The following is a 19,111-nucleotide window of genomic DNA, read 5'->3' as shown; positions in this document are numbered from 1 at the left end:
GGTCTGACCCAGGACATGGCACACATGGGCTTATGACCACGCTGGGCCTTTCACCACCACCTACCTGGGGAGGGTTTCTTATAGCTACCCCCAGATGTGACTCCCCTGGGATTTTGAAGTCAACTCCCATAGGTTTCATGGAATAAAACCAGCCTGGTGAAACCTTTCCTAATTGTGGGTGGTCAGGATCTGCTTTACCTCTCATGAAGCAAAGCATCCACCACAATCTATGAAGCCTTGACTGGGATGATGTAGTTGGGGCTGGTCCTGCTTGGAGCAGGGGTTGGACTAGATGTGACCTCCTAAGGCCACTTCCAAACCAAATTTTCAATGACCACACTGTGAGAGCAGGCTTGGTGTCATGTGCCCAGCTCCAACGCTGCTGGAGGAATCATCATAGAGAAGTAGGACTGGAGGAGACCCGTGTGGGAAGGTTGGAGGTGTCTCTTACCCCCGCAGCAGGATGCTCCAGGCATGGTGTCGTGGAGGGGCAGATTCATGGGACAATCCCGTAGTTCTGCATCTACCAGCGATGCAAGCTACAGCACCGTGGTGCCAAGCTCCCGGAGCATGGCAGTGAATCTGCCCCTCGAACGCTAGACTTCGAGGTCCCCTATAGCGTGGCCTCTGTCCCTGCCCATCCCCAGCGCTGCCCCTACCTCCTTCATGGTCTCAATGGAAGCGAAGTACTTGGACCACCAGTCCAGCATGCTCTCATCGGGCTCCTCCTCCTCCATCTCCTCCGCTCCACCTTTCTTCTTCTTCTTCTTCTTTTCCTTCTCCTTCTCATCTTCAGGCTGCAGGAGCAGGATGGGGAAAAAGAGAAAGAAAGATATGGGATCAAGGTGAAGGAGCCTTTCAGTCCAGGTCACTCAGATGCTAGAGGGACGGGGCCGTTTAGAAGTCCCTGGGAGTTGTCTGTGCTATGAGAGACCTTCCTTTAAGGATGGGGGAACAAAGTGACATGACCAAGGCCACACAGAAAGTCAGTAGCAGAGCCAGCAGCAGCAACTGGGTCTCCTGAGTTTCCCAGCCTGGCACATCCTCACCGGAGCCTCGTGCCACCCACTGCCCCAATCTATGGATGACAATGGAGCTGGTGGGGGTTCCCCCAAGGTGGGGGGGCAGCTTGACCAGAACAGCCTCTTTGGGGGCACCCATCCTGGGGACGGCTTAGCTCAGGGGTCTCAGTGCCAGCTACAGCATGATCCAGCTTCCAGCAAGGCTCAGCATAGCAGGGTCTGATCCCAGTGTTTGGGAAGATGCCCCGGGTTTCCACAGGCTCATGCCCCCGGTATCCCTGGCCACCCCTCCAGCACCCCCAGACGGCTCAGCAGCCAGGGAAGCAAAGCAGCCATGAGTCTATCAGACCCGGGGCAGAGGGAGGAGGGCAAAGCGGGGCCCGGGCATCACTTACCACGTCCACCTTGACCACCGCGTCCGAGTTCTGCCGCGTGCAGAGAGGGGACAGGGAAGGAGAGAGCCATGTTACATGTGCACAGGCAGCAGCCCCACGCCCTGCACACACACACATGCACACACACAAAGCATTGGACATGCAAACACCCTCACAAAGGCAATGGATGCAGGGCCCCACATCAGCTCCACATGCAGGGATGTCTAGAGAGGAAGGCTGGTTGAGAGGCCTGCTGCTGGGACATGCTTCTTGGCCTGATGGCATGGGATATGTCCTGGGGCCAGCTGGGAAGGGGATGGACTGCGATCCAGGGGACGTGTCCGGGAATGTGTGCTGGTTGGGGTGGCTCAGCCTCGGATGCCCAGGCCAGGGGCTTGTGCACACGTGTGTATGTGTACAAGGGCCCTGCAGTCATGCTGGGGCTCTGTGTGATTTCTACACTCAGGTACATGTGCCATAGGAACCTGGCACGGTATGGGTGTTCATGCACTAGGATCCTGTGTGTGTGTGAGAATGCATGTGTGCATGTGTGTATACACATACATGTGTGCGGGCACATGTATGTGTGTGTGTGTATATGTGCTCATGTATGCATGTGCATCTGCCCGTGTGTATGTGTGCATGTGTGTGTGCACCTGTGTGTATGTGTGTGCATTTGTGTGCATCTGTGTATGCATGCATGCATATGTGGGTCTGCACACACATGCACACACACTCGGGATCCCATGTCCGTGTGCACCAGGACCCCCGCACAGGTGAGGGATTCTCTATGTCCACCTGTACACTAGGAGCCTGCCATGCACATGCACATCCATGTGCTAGGAGTCACATGCATACACACGAGCGTGTGCATGCACGCAGCGGGGCTATCCGTCTCTGCCCCTTTGGAGGGGCTGCTACGGGAACCCCCAACTGCTGTCCCGTGGCTGCGCTCACACGCTGCTGTACTGTTTCGCAGGGGACTCGCATGCAGGGTGCAGGGAGGGAGGAGGTGCCAACTGCACGTTGCATGACAGCCTGGTACTTCGGGGACCCCAAGCTGAGCTTAGGACCGTGTCCCTGCCGCGTTGCTCGCGGGGAGCTGCTCGGATACATCAGGCATGTGCTGGGCTTTGCTTTCTATTCTGCTGTGCTCCCAGCCAACTTGATAGCTCTGCTCCCTGGATATCTCTTCTCTGGCCAGGCCAGATCTGCACTGATCCCTGCAGCTTCCCCTGCTTTGGCCCTTTCACCCCAGGCACTGGATGCATTGCACACGCCGCGAGACAGGTGGGCTGGCGGCTCCCTTGAGAGCCAAGCGGTTCCTGGGATACTCACGGCCTCCAGCTTCACCATTGTCTCCATCTTCTTGATGGGAACTTCTGGCTCCATGTTGACGACGATCTCGCCTGCGGGGTGAGAGTAGGGGCCTCCATTTGACAGGGCCATGTAGAGGTTGAGCAGCTTGGCTGGACAGAGAGAGAGAGAGAGACAGGGAAAGAGAGAGAGAAGAGACAGTGTAGACACGAGACTGAGATCAGGAGATGAATGCAGCCCGGACGGGGATGACGGAGAGGACAAGGGAGAAGGGAATGAGAGTCATGCAGGAAGAGAGCCCTGCCCCGGCAGGGAGAGTAGAGGGGATGGGAAAGTCCAGCTCAGCTGAAACACCCTTTGCAGGGAAAGTACCGGGATCTGGGTTACCCAGTTCATGGAGAAATGCCTGGGGTGGGAAGGGTCTGATCCTGCTTGGTGGTACTAGGTGCTGCATGGCCATCATAAACATGAGGGCTGAAGGGACCTCAGGAGGTCACATCTAGTCCAACCCCTGCTCAAAGCAGGACCAGCCCAAACTACATCATCCCAGACAAGGCTTTGTCTACCCAGGGCTTCAACACCTCCAAGGATGGAGATCCCACCACCTCTCTGGGGAGCCTGGTCCAGTGCTTCACCACCTTCCTTGTGAGCAAAGTTTTCCTAATATCCAACCTCATCTTCCCTTTTTTCCACTTGGGCCCATTGCTCCTTGTTCATCATCTGCCCCCACTGAGACCAGCCCAGCTCCATCCTCTTTGCAGCCCCCCTGCAGGGAGGTGAAGGCTGCTATTCAATCCCCCTGCAGACTAACTCAACCCAATTCCCTCAGCCTCTCCTCCCCAGTCCTGTCCCCCAGCGCCTGTACAATTTCCATTGCCCTCCACTAGACTCCCTTCAATGTGTCCACATCCTTTCTGTCGTGGGGGCCCGCAGCTGGACACAGGACTCCAGATGTGGCCTCATCAGTGCTGAATAGAGGGGAAGAATCACGTCCCGTGATCTGCTGGCAACGCTCCTCCCAATGCAGCCCAGGATGCCGTTCTCCTTCTGGCACCACGGGCACACTGCTGCCTCCTGTCCAGCTTCTTGTCCCCTGTCCCCCCAGGTCCTTTTCTGCAGAGCGGCTGTCCAGCCCGTCACCCCCAGCCTGCACCGGTGCAGGGGATTGCTCCCTCCTACCTGCGGGACTTTGCACTTGTTCTTATCGAACCTCATAGGATTTCTTTTGAGGTTCAATCCTCCAGTTCGTCTAGGTCACTCTTAATCCTATCCAAACCCTCTGGCGTATCTACTACTCCTCCCTGCTTGGCATCATCCACACACTTGCTAAGGGTGCATCCATCCCATCTTCCAGGCCAGCCCTGGAGAAGGATGCCCACACTGATGTGAGGCATGCAGCCCGCTCGTACCTGTCCCCTCCCCACCCACTCCTAGGAGCAGGGCAGTGCAGAGAGGGGCTAAGCCTGGGCCTGGCTGGGGTCTGGGTGGGCTCACTGGCACATGCTCAGGGCCTCTCAACAGCCCCTTGTTGCCTTATTCCCTGGATGGATGTGAATGGGAGTGAGGGGGCAGGATCTGCTTCCTAGCAGCGCTGCAGGGAGGTGGCATAGGCAGGAGCCCACAGCACCCAGGATAGGCACCATGGGGACAGAAGTCCCATCCCCAGCACCGATGTCTCAGCCCTGGCAGGGGAGTTTGGTCTCTGTGGGGTGGGATGTCCTTGGCCCCTGCACCCAGGCTCAGCTGGAGACAGAGCTGTTGTGCATTGAGGCTCTAGCTGGGATCCCTCTGCTCATGAACTGAGCCGAGATGGCATCTCTCACCCAACAGACTCTGACCCCCAGCTCCTTGCAAAATGCCCCCGCAAGCCGCAAAGCATGCACGGGACAGGATGCCCCGCAGAAAACCCACATGCATGGGTCACAGCCCTGCCCACGCCTGGCAGCAACGAAGGGGACCCCAATATCCCCATCCTCTCCCCCTGGGAGCCTGCATGGCTGTGCCCGAGACGGAGCCTGGCAGGGCCTCACATCACTCGCCCCAACAGCCTTGAGTCCTGCTGACCCCCTGCCCTGACCACTGGCTCACGCTCCCCCGGCAGCCAACCCTGGCGCTGGGTCTCATGTGGGCTTGGGGAGATGTTTTCATGCCCAGGAAATGCCACTTCCTCTCTCTCACCCCACAAGAGCCCCACACGCATCTGACTCGCTCCCTCCAGCGGGCCTGGGGCCTGCCGCGGCCTGGGCTGGGTACCTGTGGTGCTCCACTGCTGGGCTTTCTTGTCCGGGGGCCGGTAGATGAACTTGCGCAGGGAGCTGACGGCATGCGAGCCCACGAGGGTGTAGCGCCCGAAGGCCCGGCAGTCCACCACCCGGATGTTCAGGGGCGGGTGCAGCAGCTCGTTCTCCGGGAGGTCCTGGAGAGGAAGGAAAACCCCGTGAACAGCTGGATTTGGGCTCACCTGCCTGGGTGAAACCGGACTTGGGGTCAGGGGAGGATTTCCCCGCTCTGGCCACATTAGCAGGGACCATTGTGGATTATTTGCCTTCCTTTTGCATGGGATATAGCCCATTCTCTGGGACCATTTGATCTCCCTGCCTAGGCTCAGGGGTGCCCTCACCTCCTCTACCCTTGTAGGATGCATCATGGTGCATGCACCAGATGTCCTAGTGGACCCTTCTGCTCCCTCACCTAGGATGCTGATTTGGGGGCCGGTAGTCCTGAAGGCCCAGATTGACCTTTCCCCCTCCAGCAAAGCAGGACACATCTGATGGAGGGAAGGAGCTAGCAGAGGCAATGCAACCCTAGGAGAAATGCTGCAGCCCTTGGGATGGGGTGGGGGCTGCGTGCCGGGAAGCACAGAGCTCCCCCCTCCTATGCTAATGCAGCAGGGTTTTGGAGGGGGCACTGCCCACATGGCACGGGGTCCTCAAATCAAAATGCCAACAGAGCCTGAAGAGCAGGAGAGCAATGCTCCAGACCCTGCGAGCCCCCCAGGCGCTCTAGCCCTGCACTGGCCTTTGCAGATGCATCACTGATGAAGACCCCTATTCACGGCCCGCCCCAGCCAAGCAAGAAGGAGGGCTGTGCCCATCACAGTGACCTCCTGGCTTGCCGGGGCCTGGGCGGGAGCAGACAGGACCCACCACTTCGAACCACTTGACCAAGGTGCTGAAGTTGGGGTTCTTCTTGTAGTTCTGGATCAAGGAGGACTGGACGCCCCGGCCGGCGCACTCGATGTCCACGCGGGGCCGGTCGACCTGTGCCAGGTTCACGCGCTTCAGGTCCCGCAGCCCCCAGAAGAGGATCTGGACGGGAGGAGAGAAGAGCATAACGTAAAAGCTGCCCTGTACGGGGCCAGACACTTCTCTGCTTCTTCCATCTCCTTTTGGGGGAGCGGGGACCAGAGCTGAGTGCAGGGTTCAAGGTGTGGACGCGCTGCGGATTTATCAAGGGGCCTCATAACTCTTTTTGTTCTGTTCCCAATTCCCTTCTCCATAACCCCAATCATTTTGTTTGCTTTTTTGATGGGGGGTTAGTGCTGGGAGAGTAGGGTGGACGGTGCAGAGCTGCCAGGACCTTCAGCTCTGCTGCTGTGAGCCTCGGTCTCTGAGGGCATCGGTGTGCAATACTGGCTCGGCGCAGGGTGCAGCCTTTGGCCTGTCGTTAACTGCACCGAGTTCAGTCCAGTGAAAGCGAAGGGGAGAAATGCTGGCTGGAACTGACCTCGGACCAGAGAGGAGCTGAGCAAACTCCCCTCCCTGCACCCCAAAAGTGATGAGCTGCAATGCCCGGATCCTTCCCCCCTCACAGCTCAGTGCATCGGTCCTGACCTGCATCTCCAGGTAAGAGAGGCCAGTCCTTCTCCAGCCCGGCCCCTCCAGCCCCACAAAGCAGATGCATCATCTCAGCATCTCAGGCAATGCTGCAAGCTATGCTGCATGGCAGGGCAGCCGAATGGTGATGGGATGAGCCATGCAGAAGTTGCAGCTTGCAAAAGTCTGACCCCCCAAGGGCTATTACCTCCACTCTGTACTTGCTCAGCACAGGCCGGATCCCCATGGGCACAGGCAGGATGGGGCCCCGGTCCATGTCTGTGGGACCGTCGATGGGGGGCAAGTCCGACTTGCCCCCGGAGCCAATCTGGAAGGAACACAAGGCTGGTTACACCCCCTGCAGCCGGTTTCTCCCCAAGCTACATGTGTCCATGTCCACACATCTGCTTATCACGATGCATCGCGGATGTGGCTGATACAACTGGAAGAGATGGTTTCAGAGGATGATGTAGTCTGCAACCCCCCAGGACACTTCCCCTGGGTCATTCAGGCCTCGCCTCTCAGCTGCAAGGCTGTATAATGGGCCGGTGCCACCACCGATGGTGCTTGCTGTACACAGCCTAAGAGCCAGGCTATTTGCCGGTGGAGCCTGGCTGCTGGGACAGCAGGGACGTGGACTCCAGCCCCTGGACAACTCTCAGGGAGGAAGGTGCATGGAAAACACCAGGCTGGGCTGGATTAAAATAAGAGATGAGAGAAGCCACGACCCTAACAAAGGGTGCACTTGAACATCAGGGCCCCCACCCCGCATCAGGGCATCTCAGTGCCTGGCCCCAGGTGGCTTGGAAACAGGCAGGAAATCTCAGCTGGGAGCACATCCCAGCTCCAGTGGCGTGTGCACTAGCACAAGCATCGCCCCGTCCCCTGGCTACCGCTCCCAGGGTTCCCCCAGCTCTTCGCTGTGCTGAGCCCTGTCTCTCTCGATGCCCCTAGACACATCTCAAGTGCTGTGATTGCAACTCGAATGCAGCCTGGATGGATGTCCCCGGGCTGGGTCGGGGCTCAGAGGTTACCTGGAGCAGCTCGAAGGCGGCCAGCAGGTCGCCGGCGGTGGAGTTGCCCCGGTAGATCTGGTAGTACTCCAGCTGGGGCGGGAAGCGCGGCCCGCTGTAGTCCTCGTCCGACATCTTCACCACTGGCTTGGCAAAGGTGCGGCCCATGAAATCTGCCTTCCCCTGGCACCACAGAGAGAAGAAGCATGGGCTTTTTACCCTTGGCATGCACAGCTCCTCCCAGGCAAGGTAGGAGGATGGGAGTTGGGATAACTGGAGACGGTTACTTGGGATTAAGGGGTTTTATGGGCATGGGGTGCAGATGAGCTGCTGCTGTGGTGAGGGGTCTGCACCCCATTTCCAGCTACGCCTGATAACAGCGAGACCAAAGTGCTGCAGCTTCGGAGCAAAAGCTCCACACATCCGGGCCTGGGGTGCTACACCAAGCAGATGCAGACAACTGCAAAGCACCGGCAGTCGTTACATGTCAGCCTGAATCGCAACCCCAAGGACTGGATGCTTTGCCCTTAGCTAAGGAAATGGGAATCCCACCAACACAGCAGCTGGCAGCGAAGCATGGCAAGAGGGAGAAGCAGGCGAGCTGCCCTGATACAAGCACGCTGCAGGGAAGGGGTGAAACGGGAAGTCCAGGGTGGTCCCAGCAGGTGTCAGAGCCCCTGGAGGGATGGAGGGATCCAGACTGACCCTCTTGACATGACTTCCAGCAGATGCTGTGATACCCCACCCCACTTATTGCAAATCTGTGGATGTCGGACAGCAGAGCTGCCCTCCTGGCTCACACCCCAGGCCCCTCCAGCCCAGGGTCCTGTCTCTCACCGGGGCACAGAGCGGATGCTGAGGGGAAGAGCGTGTCTGCAAGGCTGATCCACCCCCAGCTCCTCTCCCCCTGCAGCGCCCAGCACTCAGAGGCTGGGGAGGTTCGGGTGGGGATGGCAGCCCTAACCATCATATTTAATATCCACTGGTGGATCCATCCTGCAGGAGGAACGTGCTGCATCCCCTCTGGAAACTGTTTATGGTCCCTGCCTCCCCACATCCTGCCACACTGAGAGCCACACATGAATTATAGAAAACGAGGGTGTAAGGGACCTCAGGAGGTCACATCTAGTCCAACCCCTGCTCCAAGCAGGACCAGCCCCAACTACATCATCCCAGACACAGCTTTGTCTACCTGGGTCTTCAACATCTCCAAGGGTGGAGAGTGCACCACCTCTCTGGGAAGCCTGTTTCAGTGCTTTACTACCCTCCTAATTAGAAAGTTTTTCCTGATATCCAACCTCAACTTGCCTTGCTGCAGCCTGAGCCCATTGCTCCTTGTTCATCATCTGCCCCCACTGAAACCAGCCCAGTTCCATCCCCTTTGCAGCCCCCCTGCAGGGAGGTGAAGGCTGCTATTCAATCCCCCCTCAATCGTCTCTTCTCCAGACTAAATCAGCCCAGTTTCCTCAGCCCTTTCTCTTTGTGCAATGCAGACCAGCCTTGGGATGGTTTTAAACTTTCCTCCCAAGTCACTTCCTTGCGTGTCCCCTCATTCAAGTGCCACGAGTGATTGTAAGTAATAAAAACCCATTGCTTTGCTGCTTGGAGCTAGATCTAATAAGCAAATCCTGCTTTCTAACAGAGGCCTAAGTTCCCTTGGTTCCTTGAATGCTCTCTCCCCACAGCTGCCTGGTGTTTTGGGGGGCAGAGGAGGGGAATAGCTTAGAAACCTGGTCCTTGCTCTCAGGGATCTAGGAGCTCGCTCTTACTCATGTAAACAGGAACATACCACACAAGTGCAGTTAAAAGCATATAGCCAGCATCACCACACCTCCCTCTTCCTTTGCTGAAGCACGACATGCATTACACAGGCCACATCTGGAGTCCTGTGTCCAGCTGTGGGCTCCCACTACAGAAAGGAGGTGGACACGTTGGAGAGAGTCCAGCGGAGGGCAATGCAAATTGTTCAGGAGCTGGGGGACAGGACTGGGGAGGAGAGGCTGAGGGACCTGGGCTGATTTAGTCTGCAGAAGAGAAGACCGAGGGGGATTGAATAGCAGCCTTCACCTCCCTGCAGGGGGGCTGCAAAGAGGATGGAGCTGGGCTGGTCTCAGTGGGGGCAGATGACAGAACAAGGAGCAATGGGCTCAGGCTGCAGCAAGGGAAGTTGAGGTTCGATATTAGGAAAAATGTTGTCATGAATAGTAAAGCAGTGGACCAGGCTCCCCAGAGGTGGTGGACTCTCCATCCTTGGAGTTTTGAAGCCTCGGGTAGACAAAGCCTTGTCTGGGATGATGTAGTTGGGGCTGGTCCTGCTTGGAGCAGGGGTTGGACTAGATGTGACCCCCTGAGGTCCCTGCAACCCTCATTTTCTATGCTTTTATGGTTCTGTTTCTATAACCCAAAAGCCTGGCACTTGTCTATGGACAGGGATAGCCCCACCCTCAATGCCTGACTTCCCAGCAGGCCCAGGCCTGGCCTTACCACCGTGTCCTGGTCATAGATCTCAATGACGATGATGGGGGGATCGTCCCGCATCTCATGGACTTCTCCAAACAGCTCCACATTGTCGAAGACCAGCAGCTGGTCCCAAGTGGGGCACAGGGTCTCATTCAGCACCTGGGAGCAAGGGGACATGAAAGAGCATCTCAGTGGAGGTGAGACAACAGCCACGGTCCCACCAGGCTGCTGGTCCCACCACCCATCCAGCACCCAGATGTTTGCAATACAAGGGCAATGCTTCAGCAGTGCAGCAAGGAGTGCAGATGGTGTTGCTGGGCCGGGGGCTTGGGAGTGGTCTCCTTACGGCTTTGCAAGAGGCTGTGTCTTCATTTGCAAAGGCTGAGAGGAGCATGTTTGGAAGGGCAATGGAAAAGTGAGGTCCAGCGAATGGTATCAGGGGAGTCTGTTGCTCCTGGAGCAACCCAGGCTCTGACACCGACTCTCTGTGACCTTGGGCATGTTGCTTTCTCAGCACAAGCTACCCTCTGATGAATGGTGGGATAGCAATCACCCCACGGACAAGGTCCGGCTGCTGGTTTATAACCCCCAGTGTGGTCCGAACCCCGCAGGTCCCGACCCACAGGGCAGACTCCCATGGCTTGAGAGGAAGGAGCCCCTCTGCTTGCTGGCAGCATGAGGAGCTTGCTACCTCCTCGGGGGTTTGGGGGATGCAGGAAATGCTCTTACCTCTGTGCACTGGCTCTGGGTGATGAAGAAGACCCGGGCAAAGGGGTCTGAGAGACCGCTGCTGTCTGCGGCGAAGAGGCTCCTGGCCTGGTACATGTGGACACGGAGCTGGAAGACCTGTTTCTCTGGGAGGGAGGGAGGGAGGATGGTGGTGAGACTGGGGGCTTAGCGCGAAACCCAGGCACTGAGCGCAGATCAGGAGGGGAAGAGGGCATGCATGGTACCGGCCCAGCCCCGGGTGCACAGACCCATCGGGATGGAGAGCGCTTGCCATGCCTTGGCACCGAGGAGGAACGTGGCCTCACAGAGCCGGCCGTGCCCTATATTCACCAGTAAGCCCCAGAGGGAAGGGCTTGGGCTGGGGGCTCTTACTTGTGTAGAGGAGGCTGATGGGGGGGAAGGATGGGATGCCTTGGCCTTTGACGGTCTTCTTCTCCTCGAAGCCGCAAGGCAGGCCGCTGAGGAAGTCCTTGCGCTGCTTGTTGAGGCCCAGCCACAGGTAGATGTCCATCTTGGCTTGCACCGTCCAGCCGGCCGGCCCAAAGCCCCTCTTGCCGGGCAGCTGAGCGCAGGGAGCAAAGGGGGTGACGCAGGGAAGCCACGTCCCCAGCCCCAGCCGCCCACCTCCTGCTGCTTCAGACTGGGGCCGTCTGGCCTTCCGGTCAAGTCCCCCTCGCCTACCATACCGGGCTGGACCGCTGGCCCATATAGCCTGGTAGAGGACCACCTGCGTTGCAGACCAGACCACAGGTCCATACAGCCTGGTGGAGGTCTTCTGGCTAGTCCTGATCAGACTACCAGTCCATATAGCCTGGTAGCAGACCTACTATTGCCGAGCAGACTGGTCCACATAGCCTGGTAGAAGACCTCCTATTACAGACCACCGGTCCATATAGCTTGGTAGAGGACCTCCTACTATTACAGACCACCAGTCCATACAGCTTAGTAGAGGATCTCCTTCTATTACAGACCACCAGTCCATATAGCTTGGTAGAGGACCTCCTGCCATTACAGACCACCGGTCCATATACCTTGGTAGAGGACCTCCTGCTATTACAGAGCAGATCACTGGTCCACATGGTCTGGTAGAGGACTTCCTACTATTACCAACCAGACCACCAGTCCATATAACCTAGAATAGGACCTCCTGCTGCTCCAGACTGGACCGCCGGTCCATACAGCCTGGTACCCAGCACTGGTCAGTAGCTTATGCCTGCCTCCCCCTGCCCCTGTCCTCCCTGTCCTCGTTCTCCTCTCCACCCCATCCCTCCGGCCGGCAGAGAAGAGAGGCAGCCGGTCACCTTCAGGAAGACGGTCTTGACTTTGGCGCAGTCCTTCCCCGTCTCTTCATCCACGATGGAGTAGAGGATGTCCTTGGAGGTGATGCGGGCATAGGCGATGCGCTTGTTGTTGCTCATCATCCAGATGAAGATGTCGGGGATGCTGTGCTGAGGCTGTGAACACAGCAGGCTTGGTCACCGCCCCGGGGAGTGCAAGACACCCGCGTGCAAGGCTTGCATGCTGTGTTCTGAGGTCTGGGGCACCGGCTCAGCCGGGAACAGGGGGAGGGGGAAATAAATAGGCTGCCCAGAGGATGAGCTTGTCTGCCGCCTTCAAGGCTTTAGAGAGGGTTTCGAACCTCCCTATGTGGAGGGTTAGCAGATTAGCCGACAGCAAAGCCTGGCATTGCCCCTCCAATGCTCTTGGCATTGGTTTGCATTGCAAACAGGTCTGGAAGTGTCCACACATTTCCACCACTGGAGCCTGGCTCATGCACAAGGCTCCAAAAACAGACACTCCCGGGGGCACTGGGAAGCTGAAATGCCCCCGCTCCTGTTGCCCCGACCCAAAGTATTTCAGGATCCAGAAACAGCTTGTCAAATAGGCAGACAAGGCACTTTGGGTGGATGTGATATCTTTTATTAGACCAACTAATTAATTGGACAACTTGCTTTTTGCAAGTATTTGGGCACAAGCTTGCAAAGAACAATTTTTGCAACGATTTAGTCGGTCTAATAAAAGATATCACATCTACCCAAAGAAGCTTGTCTGCCTGTGTCCTTAGACCAACTGGGCTACAACCAACAACCCTTGGCAGATAGCATTTTCCCCATGAAACAGGTCGATTCTGCAGGCCTGGGCTTTGCAGAGGGCTGGGACACTTCAGACCTGTTGTGGGAGACCGGGATGTTGAGGCCCAGCAGGCGGGTCGAGTACGGCCGGCCAGGCACGTTCGAGGCAGGGAGACAGAGTCTGATCCCAGGGGCTTGCAAAGAGCACGTGCTCCAGTCCAGCCGGACTTGCATGACGTTTATGCATTCACTGGTGGAGCAGGGATACGGTGGGAGAGATGCCAGGGAAGGGGGGGACTCTGCATCCCTGGAGGTGTGGAGGAGAGGGGGCACAGACACTGGTGGGGATGATCCAGGTGCAGCGATGCCTGTGCTCTGCTATGGGGATCGCCCAGGCTTCTGGGCTTTACTGGTTGCCCCCTCCCCACATTTCTGCTATGCGTATCAGGGGGGTTTTAAGCCTCCCGCAGAGGTGCTGGGTGCTGGCTGCAGCGCAGGCTGGGAATGGGGACTGTGCCAATGCTCCTGCTGGCACCAACCCCGCACAGTCCTGGCTAGGGGGTCTTGCCCCTGCGCTCAGGCTCAGACCGATGCCAGAGTTGGGGTCAGGGAGGGATTTTTTTACTGGTAGACTAGGGGGCTTCGCCTTCCCCTGTGCTAGGGGCAATCTCTTGGCCAGATATTAACCATCTTGGCAGCAGCAGGATGCTGGCAGCTGTGGTCCCCCTTGCTTCCCCTGTGGCAGGGTCGGGTGTGATGTCTTGTGGCTGTGCACCAGGTTAGGTTAGACAAGGATTTGTCCGGGCTGGTTTGGACAGGGCTGATCCTGCCTCAGGCAGGGGTTTCATAGGTTGTAAGGATGGAAGGGACCTTGGAAGATCATTGCATCCAGCACCGTGCACCAGGCAGGGAAGATAACTGGGGCTAAGTGACCCCAGCGAGGTGACCGTCCAGTCTCCTCTTGACGATCTCCAGGGTAGGTGATCGCACCGGCTCCGGAGGGGCTGGACTAGATGTGACGCCTGGACGTCCCTTCCAGCCCTACTGCTTTAGGATTTCAATGCTTTTGATGATTATGGGTTTGTCCGGGATGGTTTGGACAGAGCTGATCCTGCCTCAGGCAGGGGTGGGACTAGACATGACTCTTTTGGGCTCTTCAAGTTTGGCATCTTTCAATCCAAATATGTCCAGCACCCTCCCAGCCATGCTTAGGTATTTTGCTGAGCTCCAGCCATTCACCCACCTCCCATCCTGCACTGGGTTGGGAACGGTCGCCCACCCCCATGTCTTCCCTAAAATGGTCCCTTTAAGGGCCTGTTGTGCAGAATGAACCTCTGCCGCTGGTCCACAGGAAGCGATGCACGGACCGTGGATACTGCACGTACCGAGCGGTACGGGCCCTGGGTCCAATCCTAGCAGGTGGGTTTTCTACGCACGCTGCTGCCCACCCGTTCAAACCAACCAGCACAGCCAGTCAAAGCAGCTCGGCTGTCAAGCAAGGTCTGTGGGACCACATGGGCTGTTTGGGAAGGAGAATTTATCAGAAGAGCTCTGGCCCCCACGGGCGCTGGAAGATGAGAGATGCCTCCAAGACCCAAACGACGGCCAAGGGGGTCTTTCCCAGTGCACGGTACCCGCCAGCTCCCTGCCGTAGGATAGACATCACCCAACCTGCCGGGTGCTCCCGGGCGGGCGACCCGCCCATGCTCACCTCGTCGGCCAGGAAGCGGAGTTTCTGCAGGAAGTTTTGCACCAGCTTCAGCTTGTCCTTCATGGTGTTTTTCTTCACCTGGGACCTCAGCGTCTTGGCTTGCTGGCCCATGTTCTCCTAGGGTGGGAACAGAGCCCAGGCCCACGGGCGGCACGTGAAAGAGAGCAGGGAGGAAGGAAAATCCCGGGGCAGGTCTGCGTGGGTCGAGCGGGGGCGTCCCTGTTTGCACCAAGGGCAGGAGGGTGCCGACTCGGTGTGCGGGGCGGGGAGGGGAGGGAGTATGCATCCAGCGTGGTCAAATGCAACCAGGGGACAGGGCTTCCCCCAGCGGCTCGGCAGCAACAGCCCCCCACAGCCCTCCTTGCACCGCAGCAGGAGATGCTCTCACCAGCTCCCTCATGCAGGACTTGAGGCGCTCGCGGTCCAGCCGGGTCCGGGAGGAGTGGTTCTCGTCCTTGTTGGCGAGGGTCACGAAGCGGCTGGGGAGAGGCATGGGGTGGGGGTGTCAGTCCCCGGGGGCTCCGGGAAGAGGGGGCAGCAGCATTGGAGGGGCCAAGGGAGGTGTGTGGTACCCAGGCCTGGCTCTGGGTGTGGGCATGGAGGTCAGGCATTGATGCCTCTGGCTGGACCAGCCCTCCCTGCCCATCAACCCACTGCTGAAGGTGGGCACTGGTCTCCTGCTAGGTGAGGCTGGGCCCGCTCTAGCCCCCCAACCCTGCTTTGCAATTCACCCAGCGTGCACCAGGCCTGGAGAGGCAGCTACCCCACACCCAGGCTCGGAAAGCTCCCAGGGCTGGGGTCTGGGATGCCTCTTGCACTGCACATCTCCGCCCTTACACACTCACAAGCAGCCGCTGCTCAGCTCCTCCAGGACCCCCCGGAGCCGGCGCTCGGGGTGCGGCTTCTCCGTCTTGATCATCTCGTGCACGTCGTTGAGGCCCTCTTCCTGGACGATAGAGGGGAGAAGGACTGGCAAATCACGGGGGGAAACTGGGATCCTGGCTCCCCTGTCCTCCATGAGGCAGGACAGCCCAGCCAAGCGTCTCTCCTGGCTTCCCACATGCCTCTGCCTTGCATGCAATCATCTAGCTGGGCTCCCCAGGTTATCAGCCCAGTCTATGTGGAGAGCTAATACTTTGCAAGAAGCCCTGAAGCATGGCGTCTTTGGGGATGCTGCTGGCTGCTTCCCACCCCTCGTCCCGTGCCTCGTGCAATGGGTCGTGGACCCCTGGACGGGTCAGACACACTCTCTCAGGCTCTCTGAGCTCCAAGGGGGTTTGCGATTTGGGCGACAGCCTGCATAGGGCTTGGGGTGGGGGCTGCTCCTGGAGGTCTGGGTGCAGCTCGCCCTCCAGCTGGGTGGGATCCCTAAGTAGCATCAGCCATGTGAGGAGCAGGAGACCTGAGCGTGCCCCCCATCACCCATTGCTCTTCTCCCATCGGGGTGGCACTGACCAGCTTGTCGGCAATCTTGTCCATGATGTTGGAGTTGTACAGCCTCCGCCGCTGGTCCTGCCACCAGCTCTTGATGTAGATGCAGGGCTTCTTGTCAAAGTAAGGCAAGTGGAAGTAGTTCCTGCAATGCGGGGACAGGTGGAAGGGCACGCGGGTGTGAGCAGGGTTTGGGAAGGGAGTAGAGAGGGCGCTGGGATGGGACTGAGCTGGCATGACTCAATCAGCCCATTTCCCTCAGCCTCTCCTCACCAGTCCTGTCCCTAACTATTTTCATTGCCCTCCGCTGGACTCTCTCCACCTTGTCCACATCCTTTTTGCAGTGGGGGGCCCACAGCTGGACGCAGGACTCCAGATGTGGCCTCCCCAGTGCAGAATAGAGGGGGAGAATCACGGGAAGCCTGGCCGGGGGGCAGGATGCTCTCTGGGATATGGGAGTCCTGGCCCCTGTCACTGTATCTGAACTGCAATGGGCAAAAAGGGGTGGTCGCGCCTCCCTGCTGCAAGCCTAAATTCACCCGTGCAGGTGCTGGGGGGCCGGGGCCATGGTCCCCGATGCACTCAGATGTGCTCTCCCGGGCCTGTTTCGTGTCTCCTCCTGGAAGTCAGGCTGGAGGAGAGAGATGCTGGCTCCTGAGCCCTCCCTGCCTTGGTCTTGACTTCCCCTGCATCCTGGGCAGAGCTCGGAGCTGGTTCAGACACGAGGTGGCAGCCCATCCTCACGGCTCAGACCGCCGCTGGCATGGGAGAGCCCACGATCCCGAGGGCCCAGGAGGGGAAGGGGTTAATGCCTCCAAATATCCTCTCTGAATGGCATGAGCGTCTTTCACCTCCACACCTAGGAGAGAGCTTTTATGGCCTGTGTGCAATCAGGAAAATGAATCTAGTTTAGCTTTTAATGTGCATTAGTGCAAGTGCTTTATACCCTTGTGTGGACGCTGTGAGGCGCAGCCCGCTCTGCTTATTAGTGGCTTGAAGCTGCAACTTCAATGGCTTGATGTGGCAGCCAAGCAGGGTCAGGTTGGATCTCAGGAAACAGGTCTGCACGAGAGCAGGGAGGCGGCGGGAGAGATGCCAGGGACGTGGGGATGGCACGGCTGGAGAGAGGGGACAGACACCGGTGGGGATGCTCCAGGTGCAGCGATGCCTTTGCTTTGCTACAGGGATCTCCCGGCTTCTGGGCTTGGACTAGCTGTGACCTCTGCAGCTTCTGTCCAGCCCCAGCTCCTTCCTCTTTCAACCTGCTATTAAATCCCCCCTCCACCTTCTGGCAGGGGGAATCTCTGATTTGAACAGGTGCTCGAGACCCCGAAGAGACAGCAATGCACCCCCCGTTGCGATACGCCGTCATCTCAGCCGTGAGACTCAGCTGCACTCCGGTCCCCTTCCCCTGCCTGCTCTCTTGGTCCCTGCCCTGTGCTCCTTGCCCGGTCTGCTGCTCTGCTTTCTTCTCCCTGCCTTATCTATGTGTCTGCTTTCTGCTCCCGGCTTGATCTGCTGCTCTGCTTTCTTCTCCCTGCTCCGCTCTGATCTCTGCCCCATGCAAAGGCTACCGGTGGCACTTGTTGCACACATGCCGTGGCTTGGCCACCCCTGCCCAACTGCGTTGCATTGGATGATGATGATACACATGGCATGGGAGGGACCCGACGGTTTGGCCGCCTGACAGGGTGGGAGGGAGAGGCTTTGGAGCCAGAGAGATCTGGTGCATAAGATCCCCTCCCAGATCAAACTGGAGGTGTCCAGCAATGCTGCATCCCACTTGCCTGTCAGTGATCAGGGGCTTCAAGGGTGGAGTGGAGGAGACAGAAACCAGCTCCCCGTCCTCATCGGCCTCGTCATCACTCAGGCTCTGGAGCAGCTCAGACTCCTCCTCGTCCCCGTCTTCCTTCCTCCTCCGTGGGCTGGGCTTGCCGGTACCGTCAATCTGGTTCCCGTAGTTACCTGGAGAAAGGCGCAATGGGATGAAGCGGTTGTCCTAATGCCCATGCTCTGAGCAGCGCTTGCTTGGGGCTCCTCAACTGGTACCCAAATAAAGGGATTTTCCCTCCAGGGGTCCTTCCCAACAGAGCTTTGACTTCCTAGAATATGGCCAATGGATGATATATAAGGTCACTATAGCATCTGAGACTCCTCCTTGTGCCCGCTTCTATGCCACCCTCTCCTGGGTCTTGGCTAAGAGGATGAGATGCCACAGCTTGAGCTCAGCAACTGAGATCCTGATCCTTTTCAACCTATTAGGTACCTAAATCATAGTACAATAGAAACATGAGGATGGGAAGGGACCTCAGGGGGTCACATCTAGTCCAGCTCCCTGCTCCAAGCAGGACCAGCCCCAACTCCATCATCCCAGACAAGGTTTTATCTACGTGGGGCTTCAACACCTCCAAGGATGGAGACTGCACCACCTCTCTGGGGAGCCTGGTTCAGTGCTTCACTATCCTCTGCGTGAGAAAGTTTTTCCTAATATCCAACCTCAACTTCCCTTGCTGCAGCTTGAGCCCATTGCTCCTTGTCCTGTCATCTGCCCCCACTGAGATCAGTCCAGCCCCATCCTCTTTGCAGCCCCCCTGCAGGGAGGTGACGGCTGCTATTCAATCCCCCTCGGTCTTCTCTTCTGCAGACTAAATCAGCCCAGTTCCCTCAGCCTCTCCTCCCCAGTCATGTCCCCCAGCCCCACAACCATTTTCGTTGCCCTCTGCTGGACTCTCTCCAATGTGTGCACATCCTTTCTGTAGTGGGGCCCACAACTGGACACAGGACTCCAGCTGCTTACACTGGGTGTGTCTACACATGCATTTAAGTGTGCCTAAATTCAATCCACATTAGCTTGATGTGCATTAAGCAGGTTTAGACAAGTGTTTACATGTGCAGGCGTTAAGGTGCATTAACGTTGTATGTTGGACTAACTTTATTCCCAATTTACTCCACTTAATGTGCTTTAATGTGTCTACACGTGCATTAACGTGCTTTAAGTATTTGTGCCTAAATTTGATACGTGCATTTGCGGGTATCAAATTAAGGTGTGATTAGCCTAAATTCATCATTTGTAATGCACATTAAGGGTGTACATGTGTAGAAGTGTGTCTTTAATGCACATTAAATTAGGCTAATGTGCATTAACACATCTCATGTAGATGAGCCTA

The 19,111-nt window shown here is 57.6% G+C and overlaps 1 protein-coding gene across 1 annotated transcript in view; it reads right to left on the bottom strand.

Moving 5' to 3' along the window:
- The window catches only part of OTOF (otoferlin), a 154,598-nt gene that overhangs the window by 19,566 nt on the left and 115,921 nt on the right, over nt 1-19,111 (bottom strand). Inside the window, exons 17-32 of the mRNA XM_059728060.1 lie at nt 17,732-17,909; nt 15,969-16,089; nt 15,359-15,459; nt 14,902-14,992; nt 14,514-14,630; nt 12,032-12,184; nt 11,103-11,292; nt 10,731-10,855; nt 10,026-10,160; nt 7,563-7,724; nt 6,737-6,856; nt 5,860-6,021; nt 4,967-5,129; nt 2,735-2,805; nt 1,418-1,447; nt 660-797 (exon numbers count right to left, since the gene is read on the bottom strand). Coding sequence (XP_059584043.1) covers nt 660-797; nt 1,418-1,447; nt 2,735-2,805; nt 4,967-5,129; nt 5,860-6,021; nt 6,737-6,856; nt 7,563-7,724; nt 10,026-10,160; nt 10,731-10,855; nt 11,103-11,292; nt 12,032-12,184; nt 14,514-14,630; nt 14,902-14,992; nt 15,359-15,459; nt 15,969-16,089; nt 17,732-17,909 — 2,057 coding nt within the window. The remainder of the gene's footprint in view (nt 1-659; nt 798-1,417; nt 1,448-2,734; nt 2,806-4,966; nt 5,130-5,859; nt 6,022-6,736; nt 6,857-7,562; nt 7,725-10,025; nt 10,161-10,730; nt 10,856-11,102; nt 11,293-12,031; nt 12,185-14,513; nt 14,631-14,901; nt 14,993-15,358; nt 15,460-15,968; nt 16,090-17,731; nt 17,910-19,111) is intronic.

The sequence above is a fragment of the Alligator mississippiensis genome, chromosome 1, assembly GCF_030867095.1.
Source record: "Alligator mississippiensis isolate rAllMis1 chromosome 1, rAllMis1, whole genome shotgun sequence".
In the NCBI taxonomy this organism is placed as follows: domain Eukaryota; kingdom Metazoa; phylum Chordata; order Crocodylia; family Alligatoridae; genus Alligator; species Alligator mississippiensis.
Note: the sequence above shows the minus strand (reverse complement) of the source record. Positions and strands in the feature narration are given on the sequence as shown.